Source organism: Trachymyrmex septentrionalis, unplaced genomic scaffold, assembly GCF_001594115.1.
Source record: "Trachymyrmex septentrionalis isolate Tsep2-gDNA-1 unplaced genomic scaffold, Tsep1.0 scaffold70, whole genome shotgun sequence".
NCBI lineage: Eukaryota > Metazoa > Arthropoda > Insecta > Hymenoptera > Formicidae > Trachymyrmex > Trachymyrmex septentrionalis.
In genome coordinates, this window is record NW_017305885.1 from 1,126,581 (window position 1) to 1,139,226 (window position 12,646).

A 12,646-nucleotide genomic window follows, 5' to 3' on the forward strand; every position below is an offset into this window, starting at 1 on the left:
AGCACGACAAGTAAACAGCATGTTTGCGTATAACAAAATGTGTATATTTATGTACGTGTGCACACACACGTGTGTGTGTGTGTGTGTGTGTGTGTGTGTGTATGCTCGGATATTGAAAGCAGTCACGCATAGATGTATCCCATGCCAAGTACCTATGGGCGTTCACATTCACACACGCAGGTACCTGTCCAAAGGTGAACTAAATAACCGGGGAACACGGTCAGTAAAATCAACAACCTGTTGATATTTGGCATATTTAAGAAGCATCGTACGAGAGAGCCGGCGGCTATGCCGCATTAGTTTTTCATTAAATTATGCCGATTGATTGGTATACCCGAATATCACCAATATCGTCGCGTAACGAATCTTTCCTGCCAAAACCGATAACAGTGAGTATAACTGAATTCCGCAACGGCATAGTTGCAATACACACAGATTTAATGAAAAAAAAGTTGACGGGGATTGCAATTTCAAGTAAAATATTTTCTCGTTGTTTGTCGTTAGTAAATATTGTTGACAGGTGCGATGAAACAATTGTTGCGTGCTGGAAAATGCCAGTAGTTTTCAATGTTCAATCTCATGATTTATTTATTCATGCTTTTTTTTGTAATATAGAAAAGAGACGTATGAGAAGAGAGAGAGAGAGAGAGAGAGAGAGAGAGAGAGAGAGAGAGAGAGAAAGAGAAAGAAAACAATTTTTAATAAAACGGATTTTATGAAAGGCAAGCATATAACAAAAGTAAATTTGATCAAATAGTGATAAAATTAATAAAATACTATATCGTATTTTACAGGTGATAGTTAAATACAGTCTGATCAAGGTATATAAAAGCTAAAGCTAAGGTAAATTACTTTTAATTTTTGCTCACATTAATTAATGTATATAAAAGAACATTTTGATTGAAATACGTAAATATACTAAATGTCAAAAAACTGCGAGTTTATATTAAACTTTTTATTAATATAATCTAGAAAAATCGAGATTTTGCTACATAGAAAGATTCATAATATCTTTTTTTAGAATAAAAATTGAGTTAGCATACGTTCTGAAATTTATGTAAATACGATTGTAATTTTTGCAGGTAGATTATGTCATTTTGACGAGACTTCTACGTTTCATGACTAGAATGCATATTGATCTTCGCCTGCTTGTCGTCTTTGGCGACGGCTAGTTCCCAAGTATTTTACATCTTATTAACCAAAGTACCATGCCAATATCGTGAACTTTCACGCGAACTTAAACGAATGTTGGTCCTTCTCTGAACGTTACGCGCGTCAAATACGCCGCGTCTGAGAGTGATCAAAAAAGTTTCAGAAGTCGAACGCGATAAGCATGATGATTACGTTATTTGCATATCTTCATGGCTGAGGAAACAAGCCTCGTTCAAAAAATTCAAGCAACTATAGGTTGCTAGATATATATTCAGATATTTAAATAATTGATAGTTATAAGCAAGACATTGGCACAATACTTTTAAAATAATATTAATTTTTCAATATTATCAAATAAAAAAATATCGAAGTTTTTATTCTTTTGTTTTGCTTCCTATTATTATTCAATACCTATAACAGTCGTATTTTTGTAGTCGTAAATTTAATAGATTTATTGTAGGTAAATACCGAATCTTTTTTTTTGTGATAAATAAGAAACTGTTAATGTATAATATTTAATAATTGTTTTGAACGCGTAATATGCATAAAAGAGTTATCCGTCGACGAAGCATTAATTATTTGACACATTGACCCGACAAATCTGCAGCAATTACTTCTTCAAAGCTGAAATCGGATTACGAATGGCGACTGTGCAAACAGCGCTTTGTCATAACTTATGTAGGATACTATTGCATTTGTGTGCTCTTTCAGAGCGATTAAATTCTCATTGTAACTAACAAGGACGACTCAGTAGTGTTTCCGTACGACAACAACGGCACGATGTAGAGATTCCTGAAGTGCCAATTAGTACTTCAGTATTTCAAGTGCAAATACGTACAAGTGTTATTATTTGTTATCATAACTGACGACTTAATACAAAGCTTTGCGAGATTACATCTGCGTGAGAATATCGTTTTCCCTTTTAGAAATCTTTAGGTCGTGTAGCTCAAACAGCAATAATGAATATATCAGAGCATACAAAATAATAATCTATATGGTGTGTTACCGAACGTATACAAACTTATTTAAATTATTTTAATAAATTATTTTAACAATATCAGTAAAAGTAAAATAGCTGTATAACTATTCAGTGTATACTTGATATCTGCTGAACTTTATGATGACAATAAATAATTTAATCACTTTTTATAACTTGTACATAAAAAAGCCTAACAATGTCGAAGTTGGAAGTTCCGACGATATCCGCTAAGAATTAAGGTGGACAAAGTTGCAGGATACTTTAGTAATTATACCGCATAAAAGAATAATAAGCTTTTTCCGAAACTTCTTCATCATTCACAGCGCGAATCTTCGGTTTAACGAAACGAACGCGCATAGATCGATTAGAGTGTACATTGAGATGAAGCTTGTCTTGCTCGCTCGTGTATCCAACTGCGGTTACAATTTTACGGCTACGCTCGCTACATATTCATAGCGCACTGTCGGGCTGGGGCGACCGTTCCGGAAGTTGCCGCCGCGCGTATTCGGGTCAGTTGCAAATAACGAATGTCGCCAAAAATCAGCGTGATTTATAGCGAATCCGATCGCGATTCCGGCCGTCGCCGGCAAGTACAAATCGAATACTCTGGCCGGTAGAGTCGAACTTATGTAAAATAGCCGCGGTCGCAGCGGGCGCATCCGCCCGCGCGGCTCGGCTCGGAGCGACAAACGCGCCACGATGATTAATCGCGTTGTCGGCCGCGCGGTGCGATTTAAAAGTAAAATCATTTATTCGATGTGGGACGGGGAGGGACCCGGCGATGACAACCGGTAATAGCCTGCATTACGCGTAATGACAAACGGCGATGCGCCGCAACGATATGGAAAGTGGGTCACCACGTGGGTTCCCCTTTCACCCCGGTGTCATAAAGGCGTCCCAGGACATTCCAAGCGCCTTTAGCGACCGTTCTACCGGAAAATTTGCTCGCTCAGATGCCGACAAATGTACCTCTTCTGTCCTGTCCTCGGCGCGACAGTCGAGGTACGTAAGTACGGCTGGAATAAATTCGCGACAAAAAAAGTAAAGGAGAAAGAGAGAGAGAGAGAGAGAGAAGAAAGATGTACAGCCGATCTATACGATATCACTATCGCCCGTAAGACACCCGCATTCTCTCTTCCGTCTAAGACGTCAAGCGTGCAAGCTGTTCGTCTAGAAAATTTGCATCCTCGAGACGTTTCAGCCCGACTGCTCACGCCCGTATCGTCTTTGAAATTAGATATCCGCACCACAAATTCGATGACGAACGCGAAAATTCTCAAATCAAGTTGAAGAAAATATTGCGAGGAGAAAAATTGCAATGAATATTAAACAAATTGAAAATGCGCATCGTTTATTATTATTATTTTTTTTTTCGTCCATTTTCATCTTTATATTATATTTTCCGAAAAATCTGATACCCCACGATAAATGTGAAATAAATTCTAGTTATCTATCTAGTTTGTTAGATAAGTAACATTCCCAAGACGAGCATTCGAGGTTCATTACAAGACGGCAACATTAATCACGCGATCGATCGACGGTGTCCTTGAAAATTCCCGACGGAAAATTCACGTATCTCGGATATCCTTGCCGGCTTTTTCCCCAGCGGTTAAACGACTCGCAGCGAACTTTCTCCTTCGTGGAGTAAGTTCTCGGGAAGCTCGTTCAGCCTCGGGCCGCCGGACGACGCGGCGTTTGGACAGGCGTGAAAGGATTAAAAGAGCGAAGTAATGTCGGCGTACAATGGGCTCTCCTTGCAGCCCCACCACAAAGAAGAACTGTCCGCGATGGCGGAATTCGAGGCAGACTTCATATAATCTAGAGCAGAGTTTCCCAAATTGTAGCTCATAACAGAACATTTGTTCGTCAGTCCTGAATGCAGACATTCCTAATTTATTATTATTAAAGCAATGTTTCTTTTCTTATAAGACTATGGCTTCGTCATAATGCAAGATCCAAGAACTACTGAATTATTTTTTCAAGAATTATACTACGAGTTATTCGAAAATTTCGTTTTCCAACACAATGTTGTATTTTCCGCGTACGGTGTATTTCCTTTTAACATAAAACTAGATATCTGAAAAATCACTCCTTATTTACTTTTAATTTGGGAAACTGATCGAGAGCGAGGATCGCGAATACACTCTACTCTGTATCTCGCAGGAGCGAAAACGAGATGACCGAGAAGTTCTCCCGTTGAAGAAGAAGAGAAGGCGGAGGAAACCAGTTTCGGGTGATATATCTTCGCGGTCTCGCCTCGACGAGCCTCCCCTAAACGCCCGAAGAGGCGACGTGCGGTAAAAAGTGCGCAGGGGTGGTGCGAGCGCGCGCTCGCACGCTTCTACCGGTTTTTGTTCTGTGGAACTCCCGTTAATCCCCCGGAGTTTGCCTCGAAACCGGCTGGAGAAGCTTCTTTCGGTGACTTGGGCCACTCCCCAAAGTAGGGGCGACGAAGAGAGCGAGTCGGGGGGAGACTCTCCGACCGCGACTGCTGGATGCGAGAGTGGCGAAAGAGGCGCAACGACGCAAAATAAACTACCCCCACGTCGCATAATACACGGCGTCACCCCTGAAGTCACCCACCCCGAGACTTCCCCAACGCCGACACCGCAACCTCTTTCTACGCAGGCTCTTGTAACACGGTCGTCGCACTTCGAATACAACACGAAGTCGTTTCTTCCCAGTTCACAAGCTCACTTAAAACAAGTCGCAAGTGCCGCCGGATTCAGACTTAATTAAGTTTATATTTCAGTTTCGATGGGCACACGACTCGTCTGCCGCCCTCAACATACATTACTCGTTACTCATTTCCGGCACGATGGCGCGCAACTAGGTTTAATATCGCGGAAATCTCACTGGCTCGTGCCACTCCGCCCGTCAATTCCTGAGTAAAAACGACCTGTGGTAGAATTATTTCACACTGGCTCTATCTCAAAACGCAATTTAAGCTCATGCATATGTATGGTAACTGCTGATTATTTTCTGTTATTTTTGTATTCTACCGTACCGGTTTGTTGTGAGTTTTCAGAGAAGTCTAATTATATAGATATTTTAAACGAAAAATGAAAAAAAGAAATCTTTTCAGAGAAGTAAATATAGATGACAAAACTCCATTGATCTTCGGTCAATTTATTTTGATAAAAATCACTCGAAGTGCCTCTACTAAAAAATTCAATGAAAATCAAAGAGTAACAAGAAACGATAATTTCAATATTTTATTGAAGAAAAACATCACTCTTTTAAATATATTTAGTTTTAAAAAAAAGCTAAATAAAAGATGAATTGCGTTCGCCGTTTTCGCATTTAGAGATTATTTCGAACGTAATACAGTTAATGCAATTTCGTATTGTCGATACTCACATTGGACGTCGAGTAGAATGCTGGCATTCATTGGTATCATCAGCGTAATGTGGCGCGCGACACAAACGATAGTGGCGTTGTGATGTCCCCTCAAGACCTTTAGATGAGCCCCGCTGCGTCTGCCGGATGTTGAGGGCAACACAGTGAGGTTGTCTGGCGGTTGTTCCGGGCCGTCTAAAGTGGCCTGAGACAAGGTCATGCCCCACGCCAGGATGGGCGGTGGGTTTCCACCCTCGGCCGCGCACTCGAGAGTGAGCTCCGAGCCCTCCTTCACCGGCACAAACTGGTTTCCAGGATCTAGTCGGCGGCCATCTATCAGCAGATACGTCCCACGAGGTGCCTCTGTAACAAGGAACCATGCGGTAACCGCTTCAATTAGTGACTTCGTAACGTTGAAAAATCGGAATAAACGCGAGCAGTTATTGCGGCGCGCAAAAGAAATGATTTGATAGTATCCGAAAATCTCTGAAACAGAACGCGTTTAATTGCCATGATGGTCACTGCTGGTCGACACTATCGAAATTTTTTAAAATTCTTATAAAACATAAAAGCCATTTAATAAAATTTTGAATAGTTAGATAACAAACGTAAAGTAAAAAATGCACAATTCGTGTCATGTGTGAAATAAAATCATATTCAACTATATTACATATATGGAAAGAACGATTTTACTAAAATATTTAAAAATTTAGCTACATACAGATCCCAAAATAATTTTGTTGGATCATCAAGATAGTTGTGTGTAACATTGATGATAATAGATACAGATGATAAAGGTACAAAAATAAAAAGTTTTAACATTCTAGCAACCAATTTAAATATTTTATATAATAATTCTTTTGATAATCCAAACAAAATTATTTGAATATCTGTATCTAGCTAAATTTTTAGATACATCAACAAAACCATTCGCTTTTCGTGTAATAATAATATATCGTGTTTTTTTTTTATCATAATAATGAAAAATTCTACTGCGGCGAACACAGTAAGCCATAGAAATAGGAATTTTTCTGGCCAGAAGAAAAGCATTTTATATTTGCATTTATTTTAAGTACGTTATTTATTTTAAGAAAAATAAATAACAAAATCTTCCCGCAATCATTTTATAATCAAGCAACTTTGTTGTCGCTTCCTAGCGACGTGGCTATCATAAAGTATATATTACAAGCATGTAGGATGGGATGCAGCGTTAACGTCTCAGGCGAGCAATTTACAGTCGAGTGCAATGTTGCATTTAATCAGATTTACCAAACGCACGCGTGGAATAGTTTTTAGTCTCAGACGTGCTATCGTTGCTCGTGGACGTAAATTAAAGTCGTTCGTACGGCGGACTTTTTACGCGACACTGCGACGCAGCGAGAGGCAGAAAGTATAACATATGAGAGCCGCAATTTACAGAGCGACATTGCACGCTGCGAACTGGCTTTTACGACAACGTCGATACGAAAGCGTAACTTCCCAGTACGACTCCTTTTCTCATTTTGCGACACGGTTTAATCGCCGGCGCGAATCGCGAGTCCCTTGAGAGATTAGTCCGGATACCGTCCCCTTGAAGCTCTCTTTAATTTTCACCAACTTTCAATTGGCCACGTTGGGCTAACAACTGATTAAGCCCTGGCTGGCAACTCGGAGTCGGCTTTGAAAAAAAAAAAAAAAAAAAAGAGTAACTCACCGTTCTATCCGGCCGCGCTTTTCGCTTCGTGAGAGAAGTAATCCGGCCGTTTGTCTACGTCGAATCTCCTAGGAAACCAGCGAGATGCTTTAATGTACTTGAAACTCGGGTTTTTATCCCGTTTTTCTCCTCTTCCTTTTTCGCTCTGCCCTCGACTCTTAAATGCGTCCGGAACTTATGCGTAATTAAAATCTAACGATGCAAATCGTCCAGTATCCGGGGTATTCTCGTGAGAGGCGTAAACACTCTAAAGTAGACGTCAGTAAATTCGGTTATAACTTAACCCGTTTTCCGTCCGCGCTCTATTCATTTGGGACTCGTTGTATCCGTTTCGATTTTTTGCAAGCTTTTCTGTACCACAGATTGCTGGTTTATCGTCCATTAAGATCGGTAGTAAATTGTAATCCTATAGGGAGAGAAAACCGAAAAGCTGTTTAACGCTATTTAAACCTACGATGGAAGAATGTGAACTTGAACGATGCTTCGAGGAAAGTTGTAACGATTTATCCAAAAGTTAAATTACAAGAGTAACGTGGTAAATCATTCTTATTCGACGGAGATGTAAAAGAATAAGGCAAACTGCAGTGGATTGCTTTTCGGTGCGAGAATCGAAAATTTGTAAAAGTCAATGTGTCGTCTTATATAAACTGGCGACACGGTGCGCGCTGCCAATCTCTCCCAGTTCCAAGTTGACTTCTTCGCCATACTCCCGCCGCGCTTCGATAAGATCTAGTCACGTTCATTAAATTTTCTCGTACTGTCGGCCTTGCCAAGACGGATGGTAGGGACGTTCTCGAAATAGGTCGCTGAATAAGAGGAAACGTGCAAAGCTTTCTAAAGACAGAAATTGTAATTGTATCTCCAGTATGATTTAATGTAATAAAATATAGCGCAGGCAGCACCTGCAGCACGGAGTAAAATGGCGCAGGCATGACGGAAAATTTAATAATACCATGAGATTTAATAATATGGCCGAGGCTGTGTTCTTTTTCAATTTGTTAACGAAATATATAAAATTAATAACAGGTACATTGAAATGTACATTATATTCTTATACTTTATTTATTTAATTTTATGTACTTTACTAGAGTTTTTTTTTACATACGCGATACGTAGATAGTAAATATAAGAAATTTTTTTATTTAAGTTTTTTATCTTACTTTAATTTTTTTTTGTTACATGATATTAATAATCTGAAAAGTCAGAAACGTCGAGTGAGCAACAATAAAAATGAAACGAATTCAATACTTGTTGATTCTACAGTATTATTGGAAGTTTCGTCCATTACAATGTAATGAGCATCTTTTATTGGTGTATACTTTCTCTCTCTATTTCTCTATTTTTCTCTATAATGCATAAATTATATTTTTATTTACTGTCATATATTACTATTTTATTTATCCTGTTTATTAATGTATCCAATATTACTTTCCAGATTAAACTAATTACAGTAATAAGGAAAGTCAGTAATAGTATGTATGATTTGTTAATAATCCAGCAAATACCAACTAACATAATATAATTGTTACAATTTCCTACTTAATAATAATGTAACTGTAATATAACATTTGTTGTAACAGTTATATTGTTGAATGGGAAATTGTAATTAACAGTTAGGTTATTGTTAGTTGATACTTGCTGGGAATTTTGAGATTATCGAACTTTACAGCATTGGAAAATATAACCACAATTATTCTAAATGAGTTTAATTGTTCTTATAATATTGGAAGTGTTCTTAAGAAGTAAGAAGATTTTCTTTGTTTTTTATTGAAAAATCTTACCTATTATCATACATACTATTTAAAACATTTTTGTTAAAGCGACGATAGATACGTCTCACTTGAAATGATATAACTTTGAAAAAAATTCTTTACATAACAACGAGAAGATTGTATCAAGTCCATATTGTACCTCGATAGTAACAAGAACTCCCAAAAATGTATAAAAAATCTCAGAAAATCCAAAGATACTTTGCATATACTTTTCGCCTCAATTTTCGCTCTAAAAATCGTGGAGCCAGCTCCTTGGAAAGATTCCAGAACCATGTAACGCGATCGCGAATCGAGAAAAGAAAAAGGTTTGGAGGAAAGAAAGGTCCTCGCGCCGTTCTACGAATACGGTTATATGTTTCCCTATGAACGTATGCTGCTCCATGGGCGTTGAAAGATTGTAAAATCGGACTGTAAATCTTACTGAAAATATGAAATTCTCTCCGTAACATAAAGTACGGTATTTCGTTCCTCGTGCATCCGCATAAATTTGTGTTTTAATACGTATGATATTAGATATCTTAATTATCATATAATGTGAGATTTAACATCTCGAAATGTGAAATACATTGTTACATATGAATATAATCTCTCTCCGTTAGAACGAGAAAAATAAATGGCGTTTAAATGCCACTACATTTTTACGGTATGTAATACAATATAATTTTTCTTTGAAGAGAATTGTTGTTTTCATCGAATATTACTAATGCTACTGATATTTTAGCAATAAAACCATGAAAAATTATGTATAATTCTTTTTGGAAAAAAAAATTAAGTAATTACAATTCAAGATTTTGATAAAATAACGTACATCGTTATTGTATTTGTTTCCGTGTTTGTATCCTGTAAGTTAGTAGTTAAGTTTGTTAGCTATGTTTTACTTATTTCACCAATAAAGATTAAAGGTTTAGATTGGGGCAGCAAAATATCGCGTAAGCGGGTATTAGCATGGACAGAGATATTTTTGCTCGCTCGAAACGAGGTGAAAAGGGTTTAATCCTTTCCCAACACGTTCGAAGGTTGAACATATGGACCGTTTAAAATAAAAAGATGAGAAGAAAAAAGCTTAAGCAGCATTTGATCCAACAATGTTCACATTGATCTGAATTACGTAATTAAACCTTTTTACGATAGCGGTAATAAAATCTATCGAATTGCGTCGAATTAATAGCATTTCCTCTCCAATAAGTCGGTTATAGTTGAAAGTGAAAAAGAAGTATATAATTAAACTTTAACATTAAAATCTACGTCTAAGTTCGATTTAATGCAAGTCGAATTCTAAACGACCCTATGTTTAAGATACAAATTTCACAATTTAATTATGAGATGTCTAAGCTATAAAAATATGGCAAATTTATGCTCAGAAGTTAAAAGTGACTTTTGAAAATTTTCTAGTTGACACGATGCGCTTGAATTTTCAAGAAATAATCGCGTAATTCACGATCTTGGAAAGCTTCCAAAAATTCAACATTGCACGTTGGCCATCACTGTAAAAGGAGCTTCTGAATAGGGTCTCAGTAAGAAATTTTCCTTGGGTCATCATATGGGTTACGCCCAACGCTATGGTGGATTTAGAAAATGTACGAGTCGCATTGAAACTCATACCAATGTTCCAGGAACGCTTCGGATGGGCGGAGAGGAACGAGAAGTTCACAGCAGGTGTTAATACGGAAACATAACGCCAAAAACATTCCCAAGACGCAGATGGAAACGCATTCGCAGCATATGGCGCCATATATGCCCCAAGAGAATCCCAGTTCGCCCTGTAGAGTTCGTAAAATTTCATAATATCGAGAGCACGCCCTTCGTCCTGCTTTGGGATCAGAAAAGAAAGTTATGTGTAAGGAAAGCAAACAAACTGCTCGGTATATGATACGATACTGCGTTTTACTATCGTTTACAAACATATTATCCGTGCATAAAGGTTTTATAATAACACTACAACGTGTTGCCTGCAATAAAATTGTTTGTATTGTTACATTTACACCAGCAAATAGTTATGTTACATTTTATTAAAAAAATTAAACATTTTATAAAAAAAAGTTAAGTTCTTCTGATTTAATTATTGATATATTTGTTTTGCGTACATCATATAATTACGTATACACATAGATAGCATTAGATGGCATTAGAATGACGTCATTATGGTTATAGTTTAATTAAAATTGATAAACTTTAATTATTATTTCCGAAACATATATCTGTACTCATTTAATCCTTTAATTAGGAAACAATCATAATATGCAATACAAAACATTAATAACGCTAATATAATATAATTAAATTATAATAGTCTATAACTTCACTATATGTGCATACCTAATTAAAATAACATAAAATAATACATTCAATTTAAATAAGATATCTGTTATGTTCTTTCTTTAAACAAAGAAAACGTAGCTCTATTCTTTCTTTGCGTAAAGAGAAGTAATAATAAATAATAGAATAGCAAAAAAAAAAAATTCTTTAACGCAGTATATTAAAGTACTCGCGCGGTACACAAATACTTGTTACATGCAAGCATTGAAGATTGAAAAATATTTTTAAGTTGTATTGGTGAGTAGAAGAGTCGCGAGCGCAAATTCTTTCGAAATTTGATTTAATTACTGAAGGGACTATGCTCTCCTTAGAGAAAATAACTTGAAGATTAAGGAAGAAAGACTTCACTTTCTGGTAATGAAGGAATCAACGCGGGACAAGGGAGTTCTTAAATGCGCGTAGCAATACTGGCGCATGCCGAGACGGAAGGTATGTCTGTCTCGAGACGCCACCTCTCTCCGGTATCCAAGAAACTCGAAGGAAACGTTAAATATTCAGAGCAAGTCTCGGTAATTTCGCCTCCGCGAGAAGAGTGGAATGTTTTTGAAAGTCGTTTAAACGCCGCAGCGTTTACGCTTTAACGACCCGTCTTCTTTCTCAAATACTTTTCCAATGCAATAATGAACAACGCAATAACGGACAATTATTAAACACGATATTTCGTTTCACAGATTTCACTCAATGAGATGGCTATGTATGAATAAGAAAAGCACCTCACCTAATAATTGTTTACAAAAAATTCAATTAACATTTTTCTTGTGCTGCTAATAAGAAAACACACGGAAATAAATATAAAACAAGCATATGGTGGATGATGAAAAGCTAAATTGCATTGATTTCACAATCAATGCAGTTTCTCCAGTTTCATCGAAAACGTAGTCATACCATTAAAGTCTATTAAATTCCAGCAAATCGAAATTACGATAAAATCACGCCGGTAAATTCGTTGAATATCGCGACTCGTAAACTTCTCTCTTAAGAGAGCAAATACAAATGGAATAAATCAATGCAAGCAATCCAATCAAATGCGGAGGTCTATTCCCAATAATTAATCGACCATGCGTCTAAACCATATCTCCGTTGATAAGTATCCGGCTCACTGACAATGAGAACTGCCAATAAGCCGAAGAGTCATCGATATGCTTCGAATTGGACCCGTTGGAGATCGTAAAACTTTGCACAAGCTTTTATTTAGGAGAAGTGGAATCGCACTTTACGTTGTCGTTATGACTGGCGAAACGAGCGTAATGCAGCACGTTCTCACGACTAACCGTCCACCGACTTTACACGTTCGGAGTAATAGCCTCTATATTTTGCAGCGTAACATAATTTCGAGCGATTAAAGTCATTAAAGGATTCTATTTTCTATTTTATGATAAGATATATATAAATATA

The 12,646-nt window shown here is 37.2% G+C and overlaps 1 protein-coding gene across 2 annotated transcripts in view; it reads right to left on the bottom strand.

Annotated features, from left to right (window-relative positions):
- The window catches only part of LOC108753716 (hemicentin-2), a 362,006-nt gene that overhangs the window by 112,906 nt on the left and 236,454 nt on the right, over nt 1–12,646 (bottom strand). For both annotated transcript variants that reach the window (XM_018495572.1, XM_018495573.1), the window contains exon 6: nt 5,492–5,833. In XM_018495572.1, coding sequence (XP_018351074.1) covers nt 5,492–5,833 — 342 coding nt within the window. The remainder of the gene's footprint in view (nt 1–5,491; nt 5,834–12,646) is intronic.